The 14,436-nt window shown below is 44.8% G+C and overlaps 1 protein-coding gene across 5 annotated transcripts in view; it reads left to right on the top strand.

Annotated features, from left to right (window-relative positions):
* The window catches only part of dnah1 (dynein, axonemal, heavy chain 1), a 668,552-nt gene that overhangs the window by 602,335 nt on the left and 51,781 nt on the right, over positions 1–14,436 (top strand). For all 5 annotated transcript variants that reach the window (XM_070895813.1, XM_070895814.1, XM_070895812.1 and 2 more), the window contains 2 exons: positions 1,111–1,281; positions 11,897–12,027. In XM_070895813.1, the coding sequence (XP_070751914.1) occupies positions 1,111–1,281; positions 11,897–12,027 (302 nt within the window). The remainder of the gene's footprint in view (positions 1–1,110; positions 1,282–11,896; positions 12,028–14,436) is intronic.

Here is a 14,436-nt window from a genome sequence, read left to right as displayed (position 1 = left end):
GGAACGCACTGAACGGCTCTCCCCCCCCCCCCCTCCGGAACGCACTGAACGGCTCTCCCCCCCCCCCTCCCACCCTGGTGGGAACGCACTGAACGGCTCTCCCCCCCCCCCCCCTCCGGAACGCACTGAACGGCTCTCCCCCCCCCGCCCCGGTGGGAACGCACTGAACGGCTCCCCCCCCCACCGCGGGAACGCACTGAACAGCTCTCCCCTCCTGCCCCTGCGGGAACGCACTGAACGGCTCTTCCCCCCCCCCCCCCCCCCCCCGCCCCGGCGGGAATGCACGGAACGGCTCCCGCCCTCGCGGGAACGAACGATGGCTGAAGCACTTTCACACAGTTAGAAAGATGGTTTATTTAATCTTTTCTTTGCTTATAAATGTTTATTCAGGTTGGATTTATTTGTATAATATTTGTAGAAGTATAAATAAGAATTTATTGTAGAATTTAATGACTTCCCTCCCCCCCCCCCCCCCCCCCACTTCGTTCTGGACGCCTAATTTGTAACCTGCGCCTGATTTTTTAATGTGTAGAACAGGTTTTTTCAGTTCTACAAAAATCTTCACTTGCTCCATTCTACTTTAATTTGGAGTACGTTTTCACTGTGGAAACTTTGAAATCAGGCGTCAGTGGCCGGACACGCCTCCTTTTGAAGAAAAAATTCTGTTCCAAAGTAGAACTGTTCTACCTCACTAGAACTGCAGAAAAAAAAATGTGGAGAATTGCGATTTCTAAGATAGTTCGTTCTCCACCAGTTGCTCCTAAAAATCAGGCGCATATCATGTGGAAACTTGGGCCCTTTAAGAGGGCGTAAGCAGATGTTCCATTGTTTGAGGATTGCTATGTCAATCTAACTTGTCATTATGAAAATTACATTTCCTGATTTTTTTCATGTGCTTCAGTTTAATATCAGTCACCCATCTACAAGACAAACCAAAAAAGGATTGTAGATTAATTGTGATATTTTAGTTTATAAAACTTTAGCCTTGGGTACCAGAAGTTGGTGCTGTATGTGTATATGTGTGTGTTTACACAGATCTATACCAAATGCACAAAAAAACAATGCGCAGTAGATATTTCTTAACTTGCATCTGATTCAATTCTCCAACAGGGCTACCTGGAGTACATCAGGGTTCTCCCAATTAATGACACCCCAGAAATATTTGGACTGCATGATAATGCAAATATCACATTTGCCCAGAATGAAACCTTTGTGTTGTTAAACTGCCTCATCCTGCTTCAGCCTAAAACATCAGCCAGCAGGGGCAAAGGAGTAGAAGAGGTATGCATCAATTAACTGCTTGTTACTCATCACAGTGTGTTAGAACTAGACTCTTTACTTGTATATATCTGGTTGAATTGTGATGTGGAATGGTACACTTTTCACTTTGGCCACCCTGTGTCAACATCGACCACTCCTCGGCCAAGTATAGCACAGTCTAGTGGCAAGATAAAGCTGCCTATAGCTTTCTTAGCAATGTACCTTAGCTCCATCTTCAGTCAAGTGTCGCCCACTGCACCAGTGAGTGTGTCCATTTCTCATACTAGTCATCGTTGTGTCCTTTCTGAGTAAGTCTGCCAGTTTAGTGCTTAATTATGGACAATGCTGGTTGTGTCTGAATTAGATTGGACTAAATTCAGTACACCTTGAGAGAGGCGAATTCCATTTCCAATGTGCAGAAATCTAAATTTGTATTTGGGTCTGCGGGAAATGCTTATTGCACAGACACAACTTTGAATAAATGCAGAACTTTACTGCAGCTTTTACTGTGCCACATATTTATTCAATAAGCTTGATGCAGGGGGCCGTGGGGGTGTCATTTTCTTTAGGTCCCAATCAAAGCGACAATGCCTTCGTGCATGAGGAATCCATTCACTAAATTTAAAACTGGCAAAAAGCATTCTAACCTTCCCAAGACCAAACTGGCAAGATGATCTGAAGAATTAATAAATTCTCTGGACATCACCCCACAAACCTTGTAAACTGACATTTTTATTCAGTGAATTAAATGGCTTGCGTGTTGTGAGCAGAATGTGTTCCATGGCCCCAGTGGTTGTTTAATGGGTAAATGCACTGCCTGATGTGGTACTGAACCATACAGACCAGAAAGGTCCCAGGTTTGTGGTGTGGTGAGTTAACTGATCTCAGCTGCCCAGCAGTTTAGCCAATACAATTGACCTCAAGGCCACAATAGTTGGCCTCAGGGCCACGACAATTGGTCTCTGTACCCCTCAGTTAGATATGCGGAATGAAAAGCAGCCAGGAGTCCACCTGATCACCATTCAGTGACTTTTACTCGAAAGTCCACATGTGTGGGCATTGGATAGGAATAGGATTGGGCTTGCTGCAGTGCTCCTCGGGGTTGAATAGCCAATCAACACTGACTATCTAAGCTCATAAATGAGAATTTACCTCTAGGATGAGGTACTGGGGGACAACTTGTCCTCATGGAAATGTATCGCAGCAAGAGTTAGTGCCTTTGGGGGTAAAAGACATGTTTCAGACAAAGAATTGCTGTCAACGCTGATCTTTTTCACTTGTGGACCTATAGCTTGCCGTGAGAAGGATGAACCATCTGTGGCTAACTAAGGTAGTTAAGGATGGTGTCAAATTGAAAACAAAGGCATACAACGTTGCAAAGATTAGTGGTAGACCAGTGGATTGGGAAATTAGAAACCAGCAAAAGGCGATTAAAAAATGAGACAGTAGATAGATTATGAAAGTAAATTAGCAAGAAATATAAAAACAGACAGCAAGAGCTTCTACAGGTATATAAAAAGGAAGAGAGTAACTAAAAGTAAACGTTGGTTCCTTAAAGGATGAGACTGGGGAATTAATAATGGGGAACAGGGAAATGGCAGAGACTTTGAACAAATATTTTGTATCGATCTTCACGGTGGAAGACACTAAAAGCACCCCAATAATAATAGATAATCAAGTGGCTATAGGGAGAGGGGAACATAAAACAATAAAACAATCACTATCACTAGAGATAAAGTACTAGGCAAACTAATGGGACTAAAGGTGGACAAGTCCCTTGGACCTGATGGCTTGCATTCTAGGGTCTAAAAAGAAGTAGCTGCAGAGATAGTGGATGCATTGGTTGTAATCCACCAAAATTCCCTGGATTCTGGGAGGTCCCAGCAGATTGTAAAACTGCAAATGTAACACCCCTATTTCAGAAAGGAGGGAGACAGAAAGCAGGAAACTATAGACCAGTTAGCCTAATAGCTGTCATTGGGAAAATGCTGGAGTCCATTATTAAAGGAAGTAGTAGCAGGACATATGGAAAAGCATAATACAATCAAGCAGAGTCAGCATGGTTTTATGAAAGGGAAATCATGTTTGACAAATTTGCTAAATTTTTTGAGGATGTAACAAGCAGGATAAGGGGGAAGCAGTGGATGTGGTGTATTTGGATTTCCAGAAGACATTTGATAAGGTGCCATGTAAAAGTTTACTGCACAAGATAAAAGCTCATGGGGTTGGGGGGTAATATATTAGCATGGATAGAGGATTGACCAACTAACCGAAAACAGAAAGTCGGGATAAATGGGTCATTTTCCAGTTGGCAACTAGTAATTAGTGGGGTGCCTCAGGGATCAGTGCTGAGACCGCAACTATTTACAATCTATATTAATGACTTGGATGAAGGGGTTGTGTTTAATGTAGCTAAATTTGCTGATAACACAAAGTGGGAAAGCAAGTTGTGAAGAGGACACAAAGAATCTGCAAAGGGATATAGATAGCCTAAGTGAGTGGGAAAACATTTGGCAGATGGAGTATAATGTGGTAAAATGTGATGTTATCCACTTTAGTAGGAAGAATAAAAAAGCAAATTATTATTTAAATGGAAAGAGACTACAAAATGCTGCGGTACAGAGGGATCTGGGGGTCCTTGTACATGAAACACAAAAAGTTAGCATGCAGGTACAGCAAGTAATTAGGAAGGCAAATAGAATGTTGGCCTTTATTGCAAGGGGGATGGAGTATAAAAGCAGAGCAGTCATAGACATAGAAACATAGAAAATAGGTGCAGGAGTAGGCCATTCGCACCTTCGAGCCTGCACCGCCATTCAATGAGTTCATGCCTGAACATGCAAATCCTGCTACAACTGTACAGGGTATTGGTGAGGCCACACCTAGAGTACTGCGTACAGTTTTGGTCTCCGTATTTAAGGAAGGATATGCTTGCTTTGGAGGCTGTTCAGAGAAGGTTCACTAGGTTAATTCTTGAGATGAAGGGGCTGTCTTCTGAAGAAAGGTTGGGCAGGTTGGGTTTATACTCATTAGAGTTTAGAAGAATGAAAGGTGATATTATTGAAACGTATGAGATTCTGAGGGGGCTGGCCGGGGCAGGTGCCGAGAGGATGTTCCTCCTCCTGGGAGAATCTAGAACTAGGGGGCATAGTTTCAGAATAAGGGGTCGACATTTAAAACGGAGATGAGGAGGTATTTCTTCACTCAGAGGGTCGTGAATCTTTGGAATTCTGTACCCCAGAGAGCTATTGAGGCTGGGTCATTGAATATATTTAAAGTAGAGATAGACAGAGTTTTGAACAATAGGGGAGTCAAGGGTTATGGGGAACGGGCAAGAAAGTGTAGTTGAGGCCAAGTTCACATCAGCCATGATCTTATTGAATGGTGGAGCAGGCTCGAGGGGCCAAATAGCCTACTCCTGCTCCTATACCTTATGTTTCTAATGTTATGTGACCGTCATCCGCCTCCCCACCCCCACCACCACCATCACCATCACCTCCCACTGAAGCTTAAGCAGTTCCCCTAAAACGGCAGGTAAAAGGAAAAAGCCAGAGGGCCCAGTAGGCAAGTAGAAGCAGTGTTTACAAAATATTTATATATATATATCCAAAAATTTCCCAATTATCCTGATTGCTTACAGCTGGAATTTTCCCAGCTTAGTGCACACCTCCAACTATTTCAGAAGGAAAAAGTTCTTAGTTTTATCTGCTCTTATTTCTAAAGTAATATATTGCCACGTTTACCTCTGATCTGTCTCGTTACCATCTCCTAGAGGTTGCCAACTCTGGTTCGACGTATTCCTGGAGGTTTCATCACATGACCTCCCAACTCCAACATCCTGCCATTGGTCACCCAACACGTCCATCTGCACAGGATTCCCACACAAATTGTAAAGCGAACACATTCTTTGTTATCCAAATGGGTGATTCTTGACTCAAACAGCTTTTTTAACCCATCTCCAATAGTGTTATATAACCAATCAACACAATTTTTTTAATATCCCTATGATTTTTCTCCCGAGTTGTTCGCAGCACAAGAACACAAGAAATAGGAACAGGAGTAGGCCATTTCACCCCTCGAGCTTGCTCCGTCATTTAATAAGATCATGGCTGATCTGATCATAGACTCAGCTCCACTTCCCTGCCTGCTCCCTATAACCCTTTATTACCTTATCGCTCAAAAATCTGTCTATCTCTGCCTTAAGTATATTTAATGACCCAGCTTCCACAGCTCTCTGGGGCAGAATTCCATAGATTTACAACCCTCAGAGAGAAGAAATTCCTCCTCATCTCAGTTTTAAATGGGTGTCTCCTTATTCTGAGACTATGCCCCCTAGTTTTAGTTTCCCCATGAGTGGAAATATATTCTCTACATCCAACTTGTCCAGCCCTCTCATTGGGCCAAAATTTGGCCCTCCGGTTTTTTCGGTGTACTCACGTGAGATGCGTCGACTTCCTAAGTTCAAAACGGCACCGAAAAGTTATCCTTGTATTCTCGCTGCTCTGTCGACTGTCCTTGTGCTTGGCGCGGCGTGGCAATTCCATTGGGGGGGAGGGGGGGGCAGAGCTAGGGCCGTGCGGCTGAAAGAGTGCTGGCAGCATTGCGCATGCGCATTGGAACATTGGCCATTTTTAAAGGGGAAGGCTTCTGATTGATTTTTGGTGCCTGAAGGAGTGCTGTGAGGAATGCTGTGGAAGAAATCAGCTGCTGGAATCAGTGAGTGCTTTGTGTTGTTGCTAAAGTTCCAGAAGGAGTGCTGCATAGGTGAAAATCATTGCTGCATGCAAAGTAAGGACTGTGTGTTTTGAAAAATCACTGAGTGTCAATTCAATACAGCAATGCAACAACGTGTACCAAGAACGAAGAATTTCTTGCATGACGAAGTGGAGATACCAGTTGATGTCATTGAAAACAGATGGCTGGAGCTTGATACTAGCAACAGAGGTCGCACAAAAGTGCCACCCAAAGAAATGAAGAAACACTGGAACCAAGTTGCAGTAGATTTCTGCGCATTGGTGAACACCAAGAGATCTGGAAGCCAGTGTAAAAAGAAATGGCAGGACCTTGGTCAAGTAGTTAGTGTAAGTAATATTTTCATTTATTCAATGCAATTGCAATTGTAAATGTGACCAGCTGTATATATATGTCCCACCCAGCAGAAAGACACCCTCTCTTAAAAAATTGAATTTTCATCTTTGCAGAAGAAATTGTCCCACAACACCAGTGTATAAAGTCCCAGTTGATCCAATCTGCACCTACTGACACCCTTGGAACAGAGGGTCGCTGCTTTGATGGGTCCTACCTGGAGAAAAACAATCAGTACTGCACAAGCTGGGCCCACACGCGAGGGAGAAGGTAAGTCCTGAAAATTCATCGTGGCCCTTCAAATCAACCTGCTGCCTGACCTGCTATGTGTGAGCCTATTCATGCCACCCATCCTGCCCCCTCCTGTGCTGCTAACCATTTGACTGTTCCATTATATTTTGCAGAACCTGAGGCCAATCCTGAAGATCCAGAAGAAGATTCAGATGCGTATGAGCCTGACCCTGCAGACCGACTTGGGAGGGCGGGGGGGGGAAGGGGTGGGCATGGAGATGCATGAAGGCAACAATGTTGAAATGAAAATGTTTGAGGCCACGTTAACGGACTTCGCGTTGCCAAACACTTCCATGAGTTCTGGTGCAACATTCTTTAGTTTCAGCCTGTCCCCGTCCATATATAGTGCTTTAACTTCTGATATGACATTGCATGGTTTTCCAAGTCTCAAGGTTGCGGGTCCCAGTGGTGGTGGGACACAGCATGGAACACCCAGTGCCCCATGGTTCACCCAGTGCCCCATGGTTCCAGCCTGCGCCTCCCACTGGGGGTGGGGGGGGGGGGGGGTGCTGCGAGGCAGACCCAGGGTGAGGGGGAAGGAGAAATCAACCACGCTCTCCTGCAATGCAGGATGCAACAGATGTGGTTCAGATGATGGCATTGAGTGGGGAAAGCATTAACCTTACCCGATCACCCGTACACACCATCAGTGGGGTGGGTGATGAGGTAATGGGACTGTCGGGAGAAATAACAGTAATAGCACAGGAAATGAGAATGATTTCCGGGAACATCAGTGAGGGAATAGAGGGAGGGAATGTCAGAGGCAGTGGGAACGATGGCACAGACCATCAGGGAGGGCATGTGTGAGGTAGCTGCTGCAATAAGGGAACACAGCCAGGCCATGCGCCATTGACAGAATCAACTGCCACTCCCACTGCAACCTTCGCATCAGCCTCTGAAGAGATCCAAGCTGGGCCCTCCACATAAATACCTGCCCCCACCTCCCCCCACCCCGCATGAAGAAGTGCACATTCACCAAGATGTGGATGAAAGATGAGTGCAGCCTTTCTTTGCTGCTGTTGTTGTTGTTGATGTTACTGCTGTAACTGTTTACAAATTGAAAGTTTTTTGAAAGTTATGTAAATTTACAACTTTATAAGTGATCTTAAAGTTTTTAAGTGATCTTAAAGAGTCATATTAAAGTAAAGTTTGATACAATAATTATTTTATTACACTAAAGTGAAGTACATTGTAAACTTTTCAAAAAAATATATTTTACATTAAACACAACACAACATTTAGGAACAACTGCAAAAAATAAACATGTCCATGCGTAATAGTTGTCGCTGAGCCCTCAGGCATCAGTAAAGCATTCACGGATGAGCTGCTAGCGCAAGGCTCGAGCAATCGTTAAAGGAGCACGATGGCCCACCCACCTCCGATGTCGTGCTCCGGCCTCAGGCACTTGCATGGTTTCCTCATCCTAGTCATCATCCTCCTCCACCACCTCCTCCTGCTCATCACCTGCATCTTCCAAATCATTATCATCAGCCACTCTCACCGCAGGTAGGTCTTCCACTATCAGCTGCTGCTGCCTCATGATGGCTAAGTTATGCAGCATGCAGCACACAATCGACTGACTGACCGACAATCTCAGGGGAATATTGCAAGTTGCCTCCGGAAATGGTCCAGGCATCGGAAATGCTGTTTCAAGATGCCAATGGTCCTCTCTATGATGCTGTTCGTCGTAATGTGCGTCTTTTAGCATTGATGGTCAGCTTCCGTCCAGGTTACGCGTAGGCGCGTCATGAGCCAGGTGGTGAGGCCGTACCCTTTGTCTCCCAGTCGCCAGCTCTGCCCTTCTGGCTGCTGCTCAAACATGTCAGATTATAACGCTGTTACGTAGGATGAACGCATCATGGGTGATGCCAGGGTATTTTGCATCGACTTACATGATGCGATGCATGTTGCCACACACGAGCTGCACATTAATGGAGTGGAAGCCTTTTCTATTCCTGAACTGCTTGGCATCTTCCACAGGTGCTCACAAGGCGATGTGGATACAATCAATGCAGCCCTGTACCTTTGGGAAGCCAGCAAACCTTGAGAACCCCACAGCCCTGTCATGCATTGCTTGGGTGGTCATTGGGAACTTGATGAAGTTATTCCTCTGCACATACAGTGCAGCCATGACCTGGTGAATGGAGACATGTATTCCATGTTGAGAGATGGCGCACACATCTCCAGTTGTAGCTTGAAACGATCCCGAGGCATAGAAGGAAAGTGCAGCTGCAAACTTCACTTCAACAGGCAAGACAGTCCACCTGCCGCTTCTTGGCTGTAAATCTGGTCTCAGCAACTCACAGATCTCATGGACAACATTTCTGACACAATCTGCCTCACTCAGGTCCGGATACAAATGCCCGACTCGAAATTGCCGAAATGGCTAAGGCCTCCTGCCCAGCAGCCTACGGGCTCTGATGGTTCTGATGTGATGAGCTCTAATCAATTGTCTCCTACGTAGCACAATGATGCCGTTGCAAAATTCGTGGCATTGATATTGCTGCACCCATACTTAAAGTAAAAGTTAAACTTTCAATGGTCAAAGAAGATGAAAAATGGCTGCAAAGCAGGCAGCATAGCAGAGTTTTGCATTTCTCCCTCCCCCCAAGGTGTGTATATGAACCACAAAGGTCTTTTGTTCTCTCCCCCTCCCCCCTTCAGTCATGTGACTTCTCTCTCCCTCCTCTTCCACCACCCACATCCCCCGCCCCAGCCTGTTACAGCCTGGTTCATTCCTGCAGCCTCTGTGTTCTGCGAGCCCAGCCTGCTGTGTGTTATGCGAGCCTGTATGTGGCCTGTGCTCTCTCTCTCCCACACGGGCGTCCCACCCACCCGCATCTATCCCCAGCCGAGTGGCCTCTCGCACCGGCCAGCCTGCTGTCTTCCCGGGCTGAGTCGTGAAGGTATGACTTAAGTTTTATTTTTTATTTATTATTGATGGTTTTTAATGCTTCTTGAATGTTGTTGTGAAGGTGTTTAGTGCTTTTCAAGGTCCTCTCAGCTTCCCTTCCCCCCCTCCACCAACCCATCTCTGGCTACCTGCACTGATTTCTTAACTCTCCGCAAGGGTTTTCTGTGCGGCCACATACACTGGCCTAAGTTAGTTTGGAGCAACTATTAGCTGTCCAAACTGGCTTAAATGGCCAAAACGGGCGTAGGTGGCTGGTAATGCCCCCTTTTGAAAAAAAAAACTAAACTAAAAAAAATCCTAACGACCTCACTTACACTGGCGCAAATTAAATGGGGATTTTTAAGATACTCCAGAAAAATCAAGTTGCTCCAAAAAAAAACGGAGCAACTCCTGGGCAAATTTGGGCCCATTATCTTGAATGTTTCGATAAGATCACCACTCATTCTTTTGAACTCCAATGAGTATAGACCCAACCTATCTTCATAAGTCAACCCCCTAATCTCCGGAATCAACCGAGTGAACCTTCTCTGAACAGCCTTCAATGCAAGTACATCCTTTCTTAAATACGGAGACCAAAACTGTATGCAGTACTCTAGGTGTGGCCTCACCAATACCCTGTACAGATGTAGCAGGACCTCTGCTTTTATACTCTATCCCCCTTGCAATAAAGGCCAACATTCCATTTGCCTTCCTGATTACTTGCTGTACCCGCGTACTAACTTTTTGTGTTTCATGCACAAGGACCCCCAGGTCCCTCTGTACTGAAACAATTTGCAATTTTTCTCCATTTAAATAATAATCTGCTTCTCTATTATTTCTGCCAAAGTGGATAAGCTCACATTTTCCCACATTATACTCCATCTGCCAAATTTTTGCCCACTCACATAGCCTGTCTATATCCCTTTGCAGGTTTTTTGTGTCCTCCTCACAATTTGCTTTCCTACCCATCTTTTATCATCAGAAAACTTGGCTACATTACACTCAGTCCCTTCATCCAAGTCATTAATATAGATTGTAAATAGTTGACAACCCAGCACCGATCCCTGCGGCACCCCACGAGTTACTGTTTGCTAACCGAAAAATGACCCATTTATCCCAACTCTCTGTTTTCTGTTAGTTAGCCAATCCTCTATCCACGCTAATGTATTACACCTAACCCCGTGAACTTTTATGTTGTGCAGTAACCTTTTATGTGGCAGCTTATCGAATGCCTTCTGAAAATCCAAATACACCATATCCACTGGTTGCCCCTTATCCACCCTGCTCGTTACATCCTCGAAGAACTCCAGCAAATTTGTCAAACATGATTTCCCTTTCATTAAATCCATACTGACTCTGCTTGATTGAATTATGCATTTCCAAATGTCCTGCTACTGCTTCCTTATTAATGGACTCCAACATTTTCCCAACTACAGATGTTAGGCTAACCGGTCTATAATTTCATGCTTTCTGTCTGCCTCCTTTTTTAAATAGGGGTGTTACATTTGCGGTTTTCCAATCTGCTGGGACCTCGCCAAAATACAACCAATGTATCCACTATTTCTGCAGCCACTTATTTTAAGACCCTAGGGTGCAGGCCATCAAGTCCAGGGGACTTGTCTGCTTTTAGTCCCATTATTTTACCAAGTACTACTTCTTTAGTGATAGTAATTGTATTAAGTTCCTCCCTCCCTATAGCCCCTTGATTATCTTCTATTGGGATGTTTTTAGTGTCTTCTACTGTGAAGACCGATACAAAATATTTGTATATTTCCCTGTTCACCATTATTAATTCCCCAGTCTCATCCTCTAAGGGACCAACATTTACTTTAGCCACTCTTGTACCTGTAGAAACTCTTACTATCTGTTTTCTGTTTTTATATTTCATGCTAGGTTACTTTCATAATCTATCCACCCTCTCTATTATTATTTTTTTAGGCGTTCTTTGCTAGCTTTTAAAAGTTTCCCAATCCTCTGGTCTCCCACTAGTCTTGGACACATTGTATGCCCTTGTTTTCAATTTGATACCATCCCTTATTTTCTTAGTTAGCCACGGATGGTTATCCCTTCTCTTACAGCCTTTCCTTCTCATTGGAATATATTTTTGTTGAGAGTTATGAAATATCTCCTTCAATGTCTGCCACTGCTCATCAGTGTCCTGAAGATTAATCTTTAATTCCTGGAGACCTTATGACAATCCGGGAGGGTTGGCAACCCTACCATCAACCCAGTTGGGTGGTTAGCTAGGACTACTCATGTAATGCTTAGCTGGAACTGGGGTGCTCAGAGGCCAAGAAAACTGTACAGCGCTGAAATCACTCAGTAAGTTTGATTCAAAATGCAACCGATGTTCATTTTGTTTTTTAGATGGTAGAGGAGATATGTGGGAATATCCTGGATAAAGTTCCTAATCTGATCGACATTAAGGTAGTGATGGAGAAGTATCCAGTTATATACGAGGAATCCATGAACACCGTCCTGATACAGGAAGTGATTAGGTACAGAACCATTCTGCCATCTGGTGGTTACAAGCACAGCAGCACCAGCAAGCTCTCACTAAAGTGAATATTCTCCTGGCCCTCAAGTAGCGAGACCTAGGAACAGCAGGCTCAGCATTCACCAAAACAACTCTGGCTCGATCAAATCATCAGGCCCATTACATATCGCGGATGGAGTTCCCAGCCTGGATTGGGCATGGCACTTGGAGCTCAGAAAACTGTGGGTTCAAGACCCTCTCCAAAGACTTGAGCACAAAAATCCAGACTGACACTCCATTGCAGTACTGAAGGAGTGCTGCACTGTCAGAGGTGCTGTCTTTCAGATGAGATGTTAAACGATCTCATCTGCCCTCTCAGGTGAATGTAAAAGATCCCACAGAACTATTTTTAAGAAGAGCAAGGGAGTTCTTCCCAGTGTCCCAGCCAATATTTATACCTCAACCAAAAACAGATTATCTGGTCATCATCACATTGCTGTTTGTGGGAGCTTGCTGTGCACAAATTAACTGCCACGCTCTTAAATTACAAAAGTGATTACAATTCAAAAGTACTTCATTGGCTGGAAAGCACTTTGTGATATCTTGAGATTGTGAAAAGCGCTATAGAAATGCAAGTTCTTTTCTCTTTCTCATCAATATCGGGGGTGGAATGGCCAAATGCACGCAGCTGTATCTGTGAAAGGCTGCAAGTGCTGTTTATAGACTTGACACAACAAGGGGCAAGTCAGCTCAGTTTACTGATGGAAACTTCGAATTTTTTTTAAACAAAATGCACGAAAGGAAAGTTCCTTTAACCTCGTATGGTACCCTCCTCTGCTTGCTGATTGGCTAGAGGTGGATGATAGAATGAATGTTGTCTCCAACGTGCAGAGGCAGGTGATGAAAAAAGTTTATAGCCTCAGGAAATCTGCCGAAGTAAGACTAGCCAACACTACACTATATCAAGTAGATGGGAAAGGTATATAGAGCCCCACAAGTTTCTTCTCACCCAACTGCACCCTAACTAATGCTTGTAGGATAAGCCCTCCGAAACTGCTTCACTGGAGCTTTATATGCAGGCCTTTGCTGCAGCAGGGCACACTTTATCACAGTCATATAAAACTCGCCTGTTGTTCTATGACCATTTCAAAACACGCCCCCCACAAAAGAAACTTACTACATAGTTATCCTGCATAGTGCATTTTCATTCATTCACACACAAACTGCAATGTAGTACAGAGTTGTCATTTATACATGTACCCCTAAAAACTACCAGCATCTGAAAATGCAAACAGCCAGAGGTCTCTCAGCTTGGATTCATCATTCTGTATGACCATGACCATGACTGGAAAACTAGAGAGATTGGGCATGGGTGAAGCAGAAAGTCGCTTTGAAGAGCAAAGCTGATTCCATCATTTTCTTGTTATTCTTCTAAACACTCACTCGCTCACTGTAGCAAACCTCCATGATGCACATTATTAGCTATGTAAACTCTGGCTGAGGCAGTGTTTTTCAGGCACCATTCTCCTGCTTCTATAGATGCCCCTAAAGAAAAAGCTGCAAGCCCAAATGGCAGCCAGGAAACCAATACCTCAACACTCAACATCACTCATTCAACCCTAGCTAGCACCAGCATAGGTACATCCACTCCAGGAAATTCAGGGGATCAGTTTGAGCTGGGCGCACCAACAGCAGCAAAAAGCCTGCATGAGCAAGAGCAGGTGATGAAGGCAGTGGAATCAGCTGCCTGGAGGGCCAGCTGACATCCATCTTCAGTGCAGAATCCTGGGATCTGAACCTGGGCCTGTGTAAGCACAAACATTTTCTGCAGTCATTACAGAGTGTGCCATGTACCCTGATACGTCCTTACTACACAGTATAAATGCACATGAGGCCCATGCTTGAGAGAAGGTCAGTCTGTGACCTGTCCTTTATTCCTTAGCACTCAAGTGATGAAGGTGGGTGGAGCTTCCCCTTTTATACCTGAAGGTCCAGGTTAGGAGTGTCTCCCACCTAGTGGTCAGTGTTCTCACGGTGTACAACTTAGGTCAGTTTATACATGGGTTACAATGCTGGTTGAATACATGACATCACCTCCCCCCCCAAAGTCTTATTGGGATCACAGGTTGAGTCTCTCTGGTGGTTTACGCTCCCTTGTAGAGCGCCTGAGTTGGGGCTCCGGTTGTTGGGCGCTGGCCTGAGTGTCTGCTGTTTGCAGTGCCTCAGGCCTGTCCGGACTGCCCACAGTGACTGGGCTCTCCTCCCTTTGGTTCCGGTGTTCGGTCACCTGTGGTGGAGTGAACTCTATATCGTGTTCTTCCTCTGCTTCTTCTATGGGGTTGCTGAACCTCCTTTTTGTTTGATCCACATGTTTGCGGCAGATTTGTCCATTGGTAAGTTTAACTACCAGAATCCTATTTCCCTCTTTGGC

This window comes from Pristiophorus japonicus, chromosome 12 (genome assembly GCF_044704955.1).
Source record: "Pristiophorus japonicus isolate sPriJap1 chromosome 12, sPriJap1.hap1, whole genome shotgun sequence".
Classification (NCBI taxonomy): Eukaryota; Metazoa; Chordata; class Chondrichthyes; family Pristiophoridae; genus Pristiophorus; species Pristiophorus japonicus.
This window is presented reverse-complemented; position numbering and strand designations above follow the sequence as displayed.